Source organism: Notechis scutatus, chromosome 1 (assembly GCF_049901735.1).
Source record: "Notechis scutatus isolate UNSWTSFEM ecotype Mainland chromosome 1, rNotScu1.2, whole genome shotgun sequence".
NCBI classification, from domain to species: Eukaryota; Metazoa; Chordata; class Lepidosauria; order Squamata; family Elapidae; genus Notechis; species Notechis scutatus.
This window is the reverse complement of record NC_142009.1, coordinates 175,581,725-175,598,752: the sequence shown is the minus strand read 5'-3', so window position 1 is coordinate 175,598,752 and position 17,028 is coordinate 175,581,725. Positions and strand designations below refer to the sequence as shown.

The 17,028-nt window shown below is 39.4% G+C and overlaps 1 protein-coding gene and 1 long non-coding RNA gene across 3 annotated transcripts in view; one reads left to right on the top strand and one right to left on the bottom strand.

Annotated features, from left to right (window-relative positions):
* Positions 1-659, bottom strand: part of SF3B1 (splicing factor 3b subunit 1) — a 26,217-nt gene extending 25,558 nt beyond the window's left edge. For both annotated transcript variants that reach the window (XR_015746466.1, XM_026667956.2), the window contains exon 1: positions 535-659. Coding sequence is in view for 1 of the 2 variants with exons in the window: in XM_026667956.2 (XP_026523741.1) it covers positions 535-562 (28 nt within the window). In the remaining variant the exon portion in view is untranslated. The remainder of the gene's footprint in view (positions 1-534) is intronic.
* On the top strand, positions 652-17,028 carry LOC148133114 (uncharacterized). The gene is made up of 3 exons (XR_015746468.1): positions 652-799; positions 12,996-13,165; positions 16,293-17,028. It is a non-coding gene; the product is annotated as an uncharacterized LOC148133114 (long non-coding RNA).

The window sequence follows — 17,028 nt, the reverse complement described above, 5'->3', positions numbered from 1 at the left end:
AGAGAAAACAGGCCTTATGTCTCAAGATATGTCGATCCGAATGTACTTATTCTCGCACGTTTTTTCTTCAGTCGCTCAAGTTTCATAATAAACCATTATTGTCAAATAAAAGTCTTCGTCGTTTAACGAACAAAAACGTCCCCCTTTTAATCCCGCGAGCGAGCACCAAAGGGTGCGCGCTTACTTCGAAGTGGAAAAGAAACAGATGGCGGTTATCTGACGGGCCCATCCTAACGCCCGTGCCTTTTCCAGCTTGCACCCAACTTCTCCAGCCGCCCTCTGGGCCTTCCCCGCACTGAGCAACCGACGACACAGAGGCCGGACAGAGAGGAGCGCGCAAGCGGGAGAAGATCGCTCCGCGACGCCATTACGCGCAGGCCCAGGCCCGCCGGAGACTCAGCCGTTTCACCGCCCGGACTCCCCTCCCCTCCTGCACTTTCTTCTCGAGGGCTTGGCGACCGTTTGAAAGAGAAGGCGAGGAGAGGCGACCAGAAGGGCCGCGGCCAAACGTGAAAGACCGCGACCGTTTCTTACCTTCGTGGGTCTTGGCAATCTTCGCCATTTTGTGGAACTCGAAGAAAAACGCCAAGCGAGATGGAAGGGGGCGCCGAGCGCCTTCTCACGACGACGTCAACTTCCGCTAGTGGGCGGGGTTGCGAGGGAAGAGAAAAGGCCGGTAAAATGGTAGATCGTGAAACTTGCAGAGTCCTCCCTTTATATAATAAGCCCTTTATATAATAACTCCATCCTTCGCCTGCTTGTCGGAAGGCCGCTCAAAAGGCGAGTGTGTCCCGAGAAAGTAAGTACCCATTAGGTTAAACAAAATGCAGAGATAGGTGGCAAAAGGAGTAAGTTTGTTTTTATTTAAATGAGATTTTCAAACTTTGTTTTCCAGTCCAGTCAAGAAATTTGACGCTCTTGATCCTGATTTTGGTGGGTGAGAATTGAGGTCGGAGGTAATTATTTTAAACGAGGTGACATTTGTTCAAAAGAGAGAGGTTTTGAGGAGCTTTGGTTGCTCTATGAGTGTGAAATCAAGGAGTTAATAACAGCTGCACCATGCCTTAATAGCGAGGCCGAAATGATGGACTTCACTTCTATATGCTTATGGACCCGGATTAATTCATGGATAAATTCTTGACCTTGCAAAGTGGCGTTCAATGATTTATTTATTTATTTATTTGATTTGCCAATTGTTTACAAGATAATAAGTATAAGCGTATACATAGTTATGAATACATGAAATGGGTACATATAAGAAAAATAAAAGAATAAGAGAAACAATAGGACAGGGACGGTAGGCACGTTGGTGCGCTTATGCACGCCCCTCTTAGGAAAGGGGTCAATAGTAGACAGTCTAAGGTTAAAGTTTTTGGGGTTTGGGGAAGAAACTACAGAGTCGGGTAGAGTATTCCAGACATTGACCACTCTATTGCTGAAGTCGTATTTCCTGCAATCAAGTTTGGTGTGGTTTACTTTGAGTTTGTATCTATTGTGTGCTCTTGTGTTGTTATGGTTGAAGCTGAAGTATTCACTGACAGGTAGGACATTGCAATGTATGATTTTATATACCATGCTTAAGTCAGACCGAAGACGGCGTAATTCGAGGTTTTCTAGTTCTAGAATTTCAAGTCTGGTGGCATAAGGTATTCTACAACGAGTAGAGGAGTGGAGAACTCTTCTTGTGAAATATTTCTGGACTTTCTCAATTGTGCTAATATCAGATACGTAATGTGGGTTCCAGACTGATGAACTGTATTCGAGTATTGGTCTAGCAAATGTTTTGTATGCTCTGGTTAGTAGTGTGATATTACCAGAGAAAAAGCTACGTAGGATTAGGTTAACAACTCTTAATGCCTTTTTGGCTATGTAGTTGCAGTGGGCTCTAGCACTTAGATCATTAGAGGTGAGTATTCCAAGGTCCTTTACAGAGCTTGGGTCATCAACAAGTTCTTGACTATTCAGCTTGTATTTTATTTTCTGATTTTTTTGCCAATATGTAAGACAGAGCATTTATTTGTTGAGATTTCAAGTTGCCATTTGTTTGACCATTCTGATACATAGTCAAGATCTTTTTGTAGGGTAGCAGTATTGTCTGTGGTATTGAACAGCTTTACATCATCAGCGAAGAGAACACAATTGCTCTTAATATGATCACAGAGGTCGTTTATGTAGAGTATGAAGAGAGTTGGTCCTAGAACACTGCCTTGGGAACACCACTATTGACAGGTACTGGATTTGATAGGGCGCTCCGATTTTGACCATTTGTTGTCTGTTTGACAGGAATGCTTCTATCCAGTTATTCAGTTGTCCAGAGATACCATAGGATTTTATTTTTAGGAGTAGTTTGTCGTGTACCACTGAATCAAAGGCTTTACAGGCTTAGAAGTCTATGTAGATTGCGTCTATTGCTTTGCCCTGGTCGAGGTTGTGTCGTCCATATGTTTTTGCAGTGTAAAAAGATCCAAAAAGCGGACCCTGCATCTAACAGATAACAGATAATCAGAGTTGGAAGGACCTTGTAGATCATCTAGTCCAACCCTCCGCCCAAGCGGAGACCCTACACCATTTCTGACAAATGGCAGTCCAATCTCTTCTTGAAAGTCTCAAGTGATGGTGCTTCCAAAACTTCTGAGGGCAAGCTGTTCCATTGGTTGATTGTTCTCACTGTCAGAAAGTTTCTCCTTATTGCCAGGTTAAATCTCTCCTTGTTCAGTTTCCATCTATTATTCCTTGTCTGGTCTAGAGGCACTTTAGAAAATAGATTGACCCCTTCCTCTCTGTGGCAGCCCCTCAAATATTGGAAGACCGCTATCATGTCTCCCCTGGTCCTTCTCTTCACTAGACTAGCCATACCCAGTTCCTATAGCCGTTCTTCATATGTTTTAGTCTCTAGTCCCCTAATCATCCTGGTTGCTCATCTCTGACTTTTTCTAGAGTCTCAATGTTTTGTAATGTGATGAAAAAAACTGGATGCAGTTTCACCCAGTCTATATGTGTACTTTTGGTTTTTCTTGCCTAAGTGTAGGACTTTACCTTTCTCTACATGAATTTCATTTTGTTAGGTATGGCCCAGTGTTCTAGTCTGTCAATATCCATCTGGATCTTGAGCCTATCTTCTTGGGTGTTAGCTATTCCTGCCAGCTTACTATCGTCTGCAAATTTGGTAAGTTCCCCTTCTATTGCCTCATCTAAGCGTTAATGAAGATATTGAAGAGAACTGGGCCTAAGACTGAACCTTGTGGCACCCCACTGCTTACTTCCCTCCATGTAGACTTAGACCCATTAAGGACTACTCGTTGAGTATGGTTTGTCAGCCAGTTGCAAGTGGTGGTGCTATCTATTCCACTTTTTTCTAGCTTACTAAGAAGTAGGTTGTGGTCTATTTTGTCAAATGCCTTGCTGAAATCTAAATATATTATGTCCACAGTATTTTGCTGGTCTAGTAATTTAGTCACTATGTTGAAGAATGAAATAAGATTGGTTTGGCATGATCTGTTCTTAACAAACCCATGCTGACTGCTACCGTGTTTCTCCAACAATACGCCCCCCCCCCCAATAGGAAGACCCAGCATGTTTTCTAGGCATAAAATGAAATTAAGCCCCTCCCCCCAAATTTAGGCCTAGTTTAAAACATGCGAAATTGGGGGGAGAAGGCGGGGGGGAACTTGCCATTAGGAGTGCCCCGCAGGCAGCTACGCCTCACATCAGCCACTCCTAACAGCCAATCATGGTGGAGCATGGAGGGCTCCCTTACCCATCCCTTACCCGGGTCAGCAGGCGGGCGGTGACAGCGTGGATGTCCGGCAGCGTTTCAGCCGCTTCTCAGGCCTCCGTAGCTTCCACAGTTCCCACCGGTGCTGGCGCCTCTCTCACCAGCGCCGTCTCCAACAACAGCGTCTGAATCACTCCCGCTTTTCCCCCATCCCCATAATAACAGGGGAAAAAAACATTTTGAGGTACCTGGGAGCGCCACGTGCTGTGTTTTGGTTTAATCCCGAGTGGCTGGGTGGGCGTGAGAAGAGCCGAGCGAGCGTCTCTGCTGCTGCTACCCTTGGTGCTCCAGCCTCGGGCTCTGCAAGTTTGCAAAAGCCCCGGTGCGCAGCCCGTTCCTGCATTCCAAGCGCCCAGACTGAGCTGCAGCTGTCCCTCTCTCACCAGCGCTGTCTCCAATAACAGCGGCAGCAGCAGCGGGAACCGTGGAAGTTACAGAGGCAGCTCCCCCACCTGAGAAGCGGCTGAAACACTTCCACGGTTCCCGCCGCTGCTGCCACTGTTGTTGGAGACGGCGCTGGTGAGAGAGGGACAGCTGCAGCTCGGTCTGGGCGCTTGGAATGCAGGAACGGGCTGTGCACCGGGACTTTTGCAAACTTGCAGAGCCCGAGGCTGGAGCACCAAGGGTAGCAGCAGCAGAGACGCTCGCTCGGCTCTTCTCACGCCCACCCAGCTGCTCAGGATTAAACCAAAACACAGCACGTGGCGCTCCCAGGTACCTCAAAATGTTTTTTTTCCCTGTTATTACAGGGATGGGGGGAAAGCGGGAGCGACTCAGATGATGTTGGTGGAGACGGCGCTGGTGGTGGAGACGGGAGGGGAGAAATTAATTCACCCCTGAATTTTTTCGGGGTCAACAAAAAATAAGGCCCAGCCTTATTTTGTGAGAAACACGGTAGTTATTACTTTGTTTCTAGATGTTTGCAGATCTGTTTTTTAATTATCTTTCCCAGTATCTTCTGGGTATTGATGTTAGGCTGATTGGTCTATAGTTTTCTGGGTCTGTTTTTTTTTTCCTTTTTTGAAGATGGGAACCACATCAGCTCTTTTCCAGTCCTCTGGTAGTTCTCCGGTGCTCCAGGATTTTTGAAAGATATCCACACTGTATATCAGATATAAATACAATTGAGCGAGTACAGAAGTATTTTACCAGAAGATTATTACATTCCTCTGTTCGCAATAGAATACCCTATACCACCAGGCTTGAGATTCTAGGCTTAGACAACCTTGAACTACACCAGCAAAGATCAGACTTAAGCATAGTACATAAAATCATATGTTACAATGTCTTACCAGTTAATGAATATTTCAGCTTTAACCTCAACAACACAAGAGCATGCGACAGATATAAACTTAACATAAACCACTCCAAACATGATTGCAGGAAATACGATTTCAGCAACAGAGTGGTCAATGTCTGGAACTCACTACCTGATTCTGTTGTCACCTGCTCAAATTCCCACTCCTTTACCCTCAAACTAAATTCTATTGACGTTGTTAGGGATAACATTGTTTACCCTAACTGGTTTGGGTAAAAATAATAAATATGGTATCATGGTTTGTTAGTTAAAGTGTGTGTAACTTTAACAGCAAGAATGTAATTAAGGGTGTGGTTGTAAAAGCACTATATTAGAAGCGAGGCAATTGCAGCTCTCTCTCTCTGGCTTACTGATCCCTAATTACTTGATGGATTGATGACTGCGTTCTTGCTGGAAAGGGGAGAGAAGAAGGAGTGTTGATTTTTCTCAACGGAGAGAAAATAAAGATTGGACTGATTTATTGTAAGTGAACTGACATTGGCTATTCAACACAGACTTTGCAAATAGAGTATCCCCGACAAGACTTGACTGAAATTGATATATGACTAATGGACCGTTTATATGACTATGCTATAATTCTTAAATGGAATAAACAATATTTTTGATAGCACAAGCGTATCTGTATTTTTACTGCGTGTTAACTAGAAAACTTATCTCACACATTCACCTGTCTTCCTATCTGACTTCGCTGCACGTTCTGTTTAGTTTGTTTTCCTTAACACCCGTTGGGGAATCCAGGCTTAACACTGGTTATGGGCCCAGAGAGACTGCAAAGTCAGTTTAACTAGGATAAAAACAGGTATATGTAAAAGTGAGATTTTGTGTTGTTACACGTTACAGTAAACAGACAGCTGTGTTTTATCAATTATAGTTTTATATCCATATAGTGAAACATAGCACAAGTCAGTTTACAAAGTTTGTTCCTTATATCCAAGCTGGATGGAACAAACTATGTTTCATGGTCTATGAAATGTAGTCTACTTCTACGAAGAGAAGGTCTGTGGAACATAATTGAAAATCCACCAAACGTAGAAGAATGGGATCCTGATGATGAGGAAGATAGTCAAAAGATAGAAGACTTTAAACAGAAAAATGAACAAGCACTTTGCATCATAGGACTAACATTAACTGATCAACAACTTGTTCATATACGCGGAGAGCAAACTGCAGTTGGGTGTTGGCAAAAACTGAAGTGGATTTATGTCCGAGATAACGTTGGTGCTCACATAAATCTAACACGGAAGCTTTTCCGCACGTATCTCCAAAAGAATGGAGATATGATGAGTCATTTGAATACTATGAAAAGCATTTTCCAAGAACTTCATGAGAAGGAGTTAATTTTCTCTGAGCTACACCAGGTCTACATAATTCTATCTTCATTAGACGAAAGTTTTGATGACTACGTAACTTACCTTGAAATATTGCCTAAAGAAAGCCTAAATTTAACTGATATCACTGACAGATTGATTGAAGAGGCCAGAAGAAGGCTTGAAAGAGATCAGTTAAGGAGGGAGCAACCTCAAAAGGAAAATAATAAATCTCCTACTGCATACGCAATTAAAAAGTGTTTTAATTGTGGAGGGAGAGGACATTTGGCAAGATTTTGTAAAAAACCAAAGCGCCAGAATGCAAGCCAGAATGCTGTAAGCCATCAAAGAAGAAATAAGAATTATGAGTTAGCAATGTATAGTAATGGAGTTGTAAAAAATAATTTATGGGTGGTTGACAGTGGTGCGTCCCACTGTATTACAAGTGATAACAAAAAAATTTTTTAAATGTCCATGAGTTCACAGCATATCTCATTGGCAAACGGATGGAAAATGAAGGCAAAAGGTGAAGGTATTGCTCATTGTTCTAGTATAAATGAGAACATAAAAATGTTATATGTACGTCAACTTAAATTTAATTTGCTTTCAGTTAGAATGTTGGTTAGATTAGGATACATAATTACCTTTAGGGGAGATACTTGTTTAATTGAAAAAGAAGGTAAGAAAATTACTGCATCTTTAAGAGGTGACTTATATGTGTTAAATGATAATGGTTTAGAGGTGGCTAACACAGTTTATGATAATAAGAAACCTCATGATGAATGTATTCACTTGTTACACCGGCGGCTAGGTCATTTAAATTTTAAAATGATTAAGAGAACTGTTCAACTATCTAAAGCAGGGTCCCCAACCGCCGCGGACCGGTGCCGGGCAGGAACAAGCCTTCCGGGCGCTGGTTGCTGGCGCCGCCATCTTTTTGGTAAAAAAGCAATTTTCGTCAAAAAGATGGCGGCGCCAAGCGCTTCGTGAGCTTTCCGGGTAGAAAGCCATTTCGCCGAAAAAGCTCACCAGAACAAGCGCTCGCCATTTTTTTGACGAAGATCACTCCGTGACGTCACGGAAGTGATTTTTCGTCAAAAAATGGCGGCGCCAGCTGACGCCGAACCGGGCCGCGGCGCCCAGCTGACGCCGGAACCGGGCAGCGGCGTCGAAAAGGTTGGGGATCCCTGATCTAAAGGAATAAGTTTGAAACTTTGTAATAAGTATTTGCAATGTTCAGCTTGTAATCAAAACAAAAGCAAAGTTATACCGGCAAATAGAGTTGATGGATTTACTACCAAAGAACCTTTAGAGGTAGTATTTGCCGATATAATAGGTCCTAAAAAGCCAAGTGTAGGTGGTGCTAGATACATATTAAGCATAATGGACCACTATTCTAGGTATGGTTTCTGTTTTCTAATGAAGAGAAAAACTGAAACGTATACAAATTTCTTTAATTGGTTAAAATTTGCAGAGAGAAAAACTAAAAAGAAATTTGTAACTCTTATAACAGATAATGGTACGGAATTTACAAATAATAAATTCCAAAATAGACTTAGAATGGCAGGTATTCAACATAAAAAGTCTGCACCATATAGGCCTCAACATAATGCCTTTATAGAGAGACGAGGCCAAACACTGCAATCAATGGGAAGGACAATGTTATCTGATTCTGGATTACCTGACAATTTGTGAGGAGAAGCTATAATGTGTGGTAATCACATATTAAACAATGTTGTTAATTCAACAACAGGTGAATTACCATTCACTCTGTGGCATGGTAGGAAACCTGATTTGAGTTATATTCACGCATTTGGTGCACCAGCATGGGTGCATATCCCTACACAACTCAGGCACAAAGGACAACATAGAGCTAAAAGATTAATTTTTGTTGGATATCAAGCAAACCATAGATCTTATAGATTCTGGGAACCAGGTACATCTAGAGTATACTGCAGTGCTAGTGCACAATTCCTAGAACATATAGGATGGAATAGATTAGAGCAGGATTCAGATAATGATGTTATTATAGAACCCTATAAGAGGCAGAAAGAAAAGACTAGTTATAAGAAAAGTCCAATTAAAGAAGAAGTACATGAAGAGCAAATAGAACCAGATCAATAGGAGATAATTGATCAAGAAGAGATAGATAGTCAAGAACAGGAAATAAAGGAAAGTCCACCTGTAAGTCCTGTTATACCTAGATGCACAACGCATAACCAAACCACCTGAAAGATATCAGGCGAGTATTGTTTGCCAAGTAAATAAAGTTCCTACTAGCATAGATGAACTTAAGATGTATCCTGCTAAGGATCAGGAGAATTGGCAAAAAGCAATGGAAAAAGAGTTAAATTCATTAAAGGAAATGAAGGTTTATGAAGAAACCAAATTACCTCCAGGAGAAAAATCCATTGGATGCAAATGGATATTTAAAGTAAAGACTGGAAATAATGGGAAAGTAACTTATAAGGCTAGATTAGTAGCACAAGGATTTAACCAAAATGTATTTGATTATGATGAGGTATTTGCACCAAATCTTAAGGCTACAACTTTAAGAGCCGCTTTAGTGTGGGCAGCTAAGAATAATTATATTGTTAACCATTTAGACGTAGAAACTGCATATCTGCATGCACCATTGCAGCGTACAATATATTTGAAAAAACCGGTTGGTATAAATGATAATAAAGTAAATAGCAATGATTGTTGGAAACTCAAGAAGAGTTTATATGGATTAAAACAATCTGGCTATGAATGGAATCAATATATTGTGAAAGAATTAAACAATATAGGGTTTAAATCTGGTTTAGCAGATCCATGTATGTTTAAAAGAGAAAATAATGGAATGGTGTCATTATTGTTATTATTTACAGATGATATTGCTTTGATTACTAAGACCAATAATGAAGCTACTGAGATTATTTCATTATTAGCCAAAAGAATAAAATTAAAGCATTTAGGTGAAATTAAAAAGTATCTAGGATTGACAATTAATAAAACCACAAAAGGATTTAAGATATCTCAAGAGGATAAAATTTGCCAATTAATTAAATTGTATAAAATGGAACTTTGTAAGCCTGCAAAGACTCCAATGAGTCAGGAAATTTGCAAAATTGAGGCTCAAAGTCCCAAATTTGATAAGACCATATATCAATCTTTGATTGGTAGCTTATCATATATAAGCAATTGGTCAAGGCCAGATATAGCTTATAGTATTAATCAGCTGGCACGATTTAATAATGATCCACATCAATGTCATTGGCAAGCATTAAAGAGAATTTTAAGATATCTTAAAGGAACAATGCATCATGCATTGTATCTAGAGCCAAAAGGTGATTTGAATCTTAGTGCCTATGCAGATGCAAGTTTTGCAACTGACATAAATACTAGAAAATCAACATCTGGGATGGCTATATTATTTGGTAAGACACTAATAGGGTGGAGGTCAATCAGACAACAGCATATTAGCTTGTCAACGATGAAAGCAGAATTTTCATGTCTGTCATTACTATGCACTGACTTAATTCTGTACAAACAGTTATTATTAGACATGGGTATAACTGTTAAAGATTCTATTATTGTGTATGAAGACAACCAGGCAGCTATACAATTAGCTACTAATATTGCTGTAAAGACTAGATCAAGGCATACTGATCTAAGATACTTAAATGTTAGAGAATCTGTTAAAAATGGTCTAATTAAACTTGAGTACTGCATGACGGAAGAAAATATTGCAGACCAGTTTACAAAAGCACAAGGTATTGTAAAAATGTAAAGAGAGTTGTGACAATTATGATTTAAAGGTGTAAATGGTTATATTATTGTAATATTATTATTACCCAAAAGGGGAGAATGTTAGGGATAACATTGTTTACCCTAACTGGTTTGGGTAAAAATAATAAATATGGTATCATGGTTTGTTAGTTAAAGTGTGTGTAACTTTAACAGCAAGAATGTAATTAAGGGTGTGGTTGTAAAAGCACTATATTAGAAGCGAGGCAATTGCAGCTCTCTCTCTCTGGCTTACTGATCCCTAATTACTTGATGGATTGATGACTGCGTTCTTGCTGGAAAGGGGAGAGAAGAAGGAGTGTTGATTTTTCTCAACGGAGAGAAAATAAAGATTGGACTGATTTATTGTAAGTGAACTGACATTGGCTATTCAGCACGGACTTTGCAAATAGAGTATCCCCGACAAGACTTGACTGAAATTGATATATGACTAATGGACCGTTTATATGACTATGCTATAATTCTTAAATGGAATAAACAATATTTTTGATAGCACAAGCGTATCTGTATTTTTACTGCGTGTTAACTAGAAAACTTATCTCACACATTCACCTGTCTTCCTATCTGACTTCGCTGCACGTTCTGTTTAGTTTGTTTTCCTTAACACCCGTTGGGGAATCCAGGCTTAACAGACGTCACCCCATTCCTAAGAGGTTTGTAAGGGTCATGTATAAGTGCACAATCCTGCCTACTGTCCCTGTCCTATTGTCTCCAATTATTCCCTATTTCTTATATTTAAACTTATGTTTATTCTTTTTTCTATTGTATTGTAAGCTTTTCACAAATAAATAAATAAAATAAAATAAAATAAATATGGTGCAGTGGTTCTGAGATGACCTCTGCCAGCTCCTTTAAAACTCTGGAATGTAATCCATCAGGCCCTGATGATTTGTGTTCATCAAGATCAGATAGGTGTTCTCTTACTTTTTTCCCTGCTTATTTTAACTTTTATTTCTGGTCTGTCTTTTACAGTTGTTTTTGGTGGGTTGAGCTATAGTTTCTTTTTGCGTGAAGACCGATGCAAAGAATGAGTTAAGCTGCAGGAATACACTAGGAAGAAGAAGATCCGTTCATGGATAAAAGTGCAATATATTTTTATTTTAAAAATAACATGTGTGATAGTGTTAAATACATGATATTACTGAGACTCTTGAACATGATTAGAATGCAAATTGGAAATACACATAATATGTACTCTATATTCTTTCAACCACAGTGAGCCCTTTTTAGTTATAGTACTGTAGATATGCTCCATCATCAAAGATATTTGGATCCTTCCAATGATTACTATTTTCCCCATTCCTGCTCCTTATATTTACAGCTGTTTAAAAAAAAATCAACCAATCATGTCATTTTTTTCAGTGTCCTATAAATCTCTCTGCAGCCAAACATCTGCATCTGAAAAATTTTCTATCTTCTTTGCTGATCATTTTCACACATTAAATGATCCAGACAGTTAAGAGCTACTTTTAGTCAAATATCATTTAGTTAATGCTAAACTACTTTTTCTTGGTTCATCTCATAGATTTTTTAAAAAGTTTTATTTAATAACTAAAAATAGAGGTCACTTCTATTTTTTTCCCCACAGCAAAAATCTGAGGTTAGGCTGACAAAGAAGGATTGGCCCAACGTCATCCAATGAAAGAACCTGGAGTAAAACCTGGGTATCTCTGCTCTGTGATTGAACACTTTAAGCACAACACCATACTACTTTCTATGGTGGAAGAACTGACAAGGAAGAAGTATTAACATCCTTCATTAATCTGGAGCCAAGATTACATGTTACAGAGTCTCATAAAGTAGCTCTTCTCTAGGCATTTCACCTCTTGCCAATTTAGTTTTCACCTCCCACAGGTGCAGCTCTCAGCTCACAATCAGGAGCCTGTGAGTTGGATCCTAGGTAGAGGCTAATATTTGGAATAGACTCTCCTGATGGAGTAGGGGGTTGGACTAGATGACTTCCAAAGTCCCTTCCAACTCTGTTATTGTATGATACAGTGGTGTAAATATTTGGCAGGGACAGAATTTTTTTAAAAATGGAATTGAGTGAGGGACTCCATTGCTGTGTAAAGAGGATCTAGCAAATTGTCACTTGGGCAATGTATCTCAGATCAGGCACCACCAGATCAAGGGCTGAATTCAATCACCAGCAATAGAGGGTCTCCAAAAAGGCTGAATGGTGAAGTAATCCATCCATCCTTCTAATAGAATAGTATATTCTTTCTGTGTACTTCACCAACATTGTAGCTCACCAGTTTTATTTTGATCTTTTATATAAAGTTAAGTTATTTTTGGTCTTTTGTATAAAATTAAGTCAAAAATTCTTCAGGTAAGTATAGTTCATATTAAGAAAGTTTAATTGAAGAGGTTTCAAGATTAATTGCTTGCTGCATACCAGAGAAAGGGAGTGGTTGCTTGAATATTGGTTTATTAAACCAAAATTTATGAACACAACCATGAAGTGTATTTTATTTACTTGTTAAATAAAACTTTGGCTTTTGGCAATCCTTTTCAACTATTTTTCCAAGATGTGTAACTAAAACTAAAATGATTATGTCTATTTTGGAGAAGTTTTCCTTACTAATGTAAGGGTGCTAAATTTGTTTTTTTAAAGCAGTGGAAATTTTTGTAGTCCAAGTTTTTAAAAAAACCTGTTGATGCTTTTATTAACATGATATTTAGCATGATTTTGAATTTTTACACAGATATATTTGGTTTCAACTGCCCCCAAATATACAACATGCTAAATCATTTGATAATGTTGTTATCTGTTCAGTCAAGTCCTACTCTTGGTGATTCTATGCAGGTATTCAGCAGGTTCTGAGCAGTTCTGGAGAACCGGTAGCGGAAATTTTGAGTAGTTCGGAGAACCAGTAAATACCACCTCTGACTGGCCCCGTCCCATCTATTCTTTGCCTCTCAATTGGCTGTGTCTTCTTCTGTTGCCTTGCACAGGAGAACGGAGCTGGAAAGCAGGTTAGTGGGGTAGGGAGGGAATGGGATTTTGCAGTAACCTTCCCCTAGGAGTGGGGAGGGAATGGAGAGTTTACAGTATCCTTCCCCTGCCACGTTTACCAAGCCATGCCCACAGAACCAATAGTAAAAATTTTTGAATCCCACCACTGATTCTATGGGCTGGGGCTCTCTATATCTTCTGATCTTACAATATTTGAGTTTTTCTATTCTCTGGCTGGTGTGAGCTCTGATAAGTGTCCGGTCACCATGTTCGGCCTGGTTTCCTTTTACCCCTAAATCATTTAGTGGTCTTATTTTTTTTTTAATGCTGTTTCCTTTAAGATTTGTATTTTTTCAATCTCAATCTGGAACAGAAAAATCTGGAAAAATCTATATACACTTTTCTGGACAACACAGACATCCAGACAGTCCAATTCTGGATAGAAGTTGCAAAACACATGGAATTTTAGCTCTCATGTTTAATTGAGCAAATTACATTGACATTATATGTAAAAGTAGCTGTATATATTGTTTGTATTATCCCTGTAACAAAGATCTGCAGTGGTAATAAATGCTGAGTTTAACACATAAAAATTTGTGTTAACCCCAGGGAACATTTTAGTTTTCCTTCGTAATATAATGCACTTTGTACATTTTATTTTTAATCATGAAAAATTAAGCATATAACAAACTGTTGCAACGTATATTTAATTTTAGTAAGCTTGATATGTGAGCATATGCTATAACCTTTTAAAACTGTTTGTTTAAAGAAGCTATGCCTTTTTTCAAGCTTGTGTTGCACTCATAAAAAATTCATGCTGCTTAACTGAAAGCAATAACTGTACATGGTCCAAAGCACTTCTGTTGAAAGTATGCAGTCTAATATGTCACATTGTAGAAAAATAGTATTGATTTAATGAGCATGTTTAATTGGAACGTAATGTTTTTTGAATTGGGAGGTGGTCTTAAGAGCAGATGTATCTTAGATTGGATTATAAATTACAATACAAAAGTAGATATGAAACACCTACCTTTAATAAAACAAATTTGCTGTTTGTGTCAGGGGAATAGGAACTTACCTTTTGTTTTAATTGCATTTTAATGAAGGCATTTTTCTTCTTACATTGTTCAATAATTAACAGCTTGAACCATTAGCTAGTAGTCTAATTTTTGATGCTTTTTGATGTTTGCAGTTGACAGTAATAAAGTGTATAGAAATTCTGGACTCATTCAAACAGGCTTTAGCAGACATTATTGGGATTATATTGAATAATAGTTTAAGAAGCCATAGCATTATTTGGTCATAATAAAAATATGGTAGGAAATGCTGCCTTGTACCTTGGTTCCAAACATGAACATCATAATTTTAGTAGGTTGTATGCTGATAAGTTTGCTTAGAGCAAACTAATTTCAATAAATGGGATTTTATTCATGGCCATTTTGGGTATTTTCCCCCCCACACAATCAACTGTAAGCAACAGAAATCACAGAAACTTATAGGCATGCTGCATAAGATTATGTGGACTTGATACTTCTCAGAACGTGGGTAATGGAGTTTAAATTTATATCCAACTCACATTTTAAATAATGGTGTTTAAAATTCAAATCTTGCTGTAGGTGTGCTGCAGCTCAGGGAGGCCACATGTTGTGCATAAGAGGTGCTGAATGGGTCAAGAAGGGTGCATGGAAGTGCAGTGCAGATTGCTAAGTTATGGGGATGAAGTGCTGTGTGGTTTGGGGATGCAAGGACACTGCACAGATCATGCAGGGTGCAAGGAGTGTGTAAGAAGTGTCATACGAGTTGGAGAGAGTGCACGGGGTTGTGGCAAGTATGGCACAAGCTCAACTGGAGGAAATCAGACTGGATGGATGGATGGATGAGTGGTGTGGTGGCCTAGTGGTGAAGATACTTGCTTCCCACTCGGAAGGTTGAGAGTTTAATTCTAGGTGATGGCAGATGTTTTTCTCCTTGGGTGCAAAGAAAAAATATTTGCTGTGAACTCCGCATGGCTTCAGGACGGGCCAGTAAATACATAGCTCCATCCAGTTGCCCCTACCTCTACCCCAAATTAAGGGATTACAGGCTCATAAAAAGGGAGGATAGATGATATATTATGAGACTAATTACAATCTGGCTTACTAAACTAATATTAGTAACATAACGTTTCTGATATTAAGGAAAATGCAAAACAATTTAGATCTTTAACACAGTGGTCCCCAACTTTTGCAGCTTAATGGTCTATCTGGTTGGGGGGAAGAAGGAAACCAGCAGGTTGATGCGCGTGCAGCTTCACTCACACAAGAAGCAGGCTGCTACACATGTGCATGTGTGCTGGGCCACCACTTACACAAGTGGAGCTATGTACACTGGCCCGGCTATCACGCAGTTCAGTTCTGAATAGGCCACAACCCAGTAGTGGGCCACAGTTCAAGGGTTGGGGACCCCCATTCTAACAGATTTTTGTCTCTATTAAGGCTTGATTCTTCAATGGAAAAATCCCATGTGAGTATGTTTTCCCTTTAGGGCTATTGTATCTAGGTTGTAAAAATCCAGATAAACACTAGGTGACAGGAAACTCTCTCTGTTGCCATGTAGTTCATAGTTTTTTTTCTTTTTTTTGCCGACTTCCCCTTCTGTGCCATTTTTTTTTGTGTAAACACCAAATTTCCAAAATTAGGTTTGGGTAACGACCAAATTGGGTTGCGACCAAAGTTATCGAACAAATTGTGGTCGTGACCAGAGGTTCTACTGTATCTGGATTTTTGCAGCCCACGTATGGAAACCTAATTTATGCTTGCATAAATTCCCTGTTTTGTGAAATAAGAGTTGAATTACAATGCTTGTTGATAAATACAGTAAAATTTATTGCTAAATATAGATGAGCCTGCTTAAGCAGAAATGTTTTTCAGTATTAACAAGATCATGTGATTAACAAATGTCTTCTTATTTGACTTTGGTATCCTTGAATTAGGGACAGTTGCAACCATTTAATCACATATTTTATTTTGAAAAGAGTGCAGAGACTTGAATGGTATGGTATAGAACAGAATGATGCCTGGTTTGGAAAGTTACAGACCAGGGGTTATCAACTATACGCAAGTGCACTTTTTTCTTAGTTCTCTCTCCTGATTCTGTTTGAACTTCTAGGTTACCTATAATTATGTGGAAAGGATGTGAGCAAGTGTGGGGTGGAGAATACAGTACCACATCCTGGCTGCAAAACTCAGGACCACGAATAAACAGCAGAGACATACAGAAAACATGAAGGCTTTTCTATTAACAGGCTGATGCCCCTCCTCTAGGGAAATGACACCACTGTACAACTTACTTCAAGAGCTTGGCTAGTCACTCTTATCAATTCTAATCATTTCCAGTAGTTCAGGGGTGTCAAACTTGCGTCATCATGGTGGCATCACATGACATAGTGATTTTGCCCCCCCCATCGCTAAACTGGGCATGGGGTGGCAAGTATGTAACATATCTGGCCTGCAGGCCACAAGTTTGACAGCCTTGCGATTGCTGAAATCTTCTGTGACAGAGAGAAGCAACATGAAATTAAGGAGAAACTTCCTAACAGCAAGGACAATTAACCAGTGGAACAGCTTGCCTCCAGAAATTGTGGGCACTCCATCACTGGATGTTTTTAAGAAGAGTGTAGATAGTCATTTATCTGAAATGGTATAGGTTCTCCCAGAGATGGTATTCAGCAGGTTCTGACCAGTTCTGGAGAACCGGTAGCAGAAATTTTGAGTAGTTCAGAGAACCAGCAAATACTACCTGACTGGCCCTGCCCCCATCTATTCTCTGCCTCCCAAGTCCCAGTTGATTGGCTGGGTCTTCTTTTGTTGCCCTGCACAGGAGAACAGAGCTGGAAAGCAGGTTA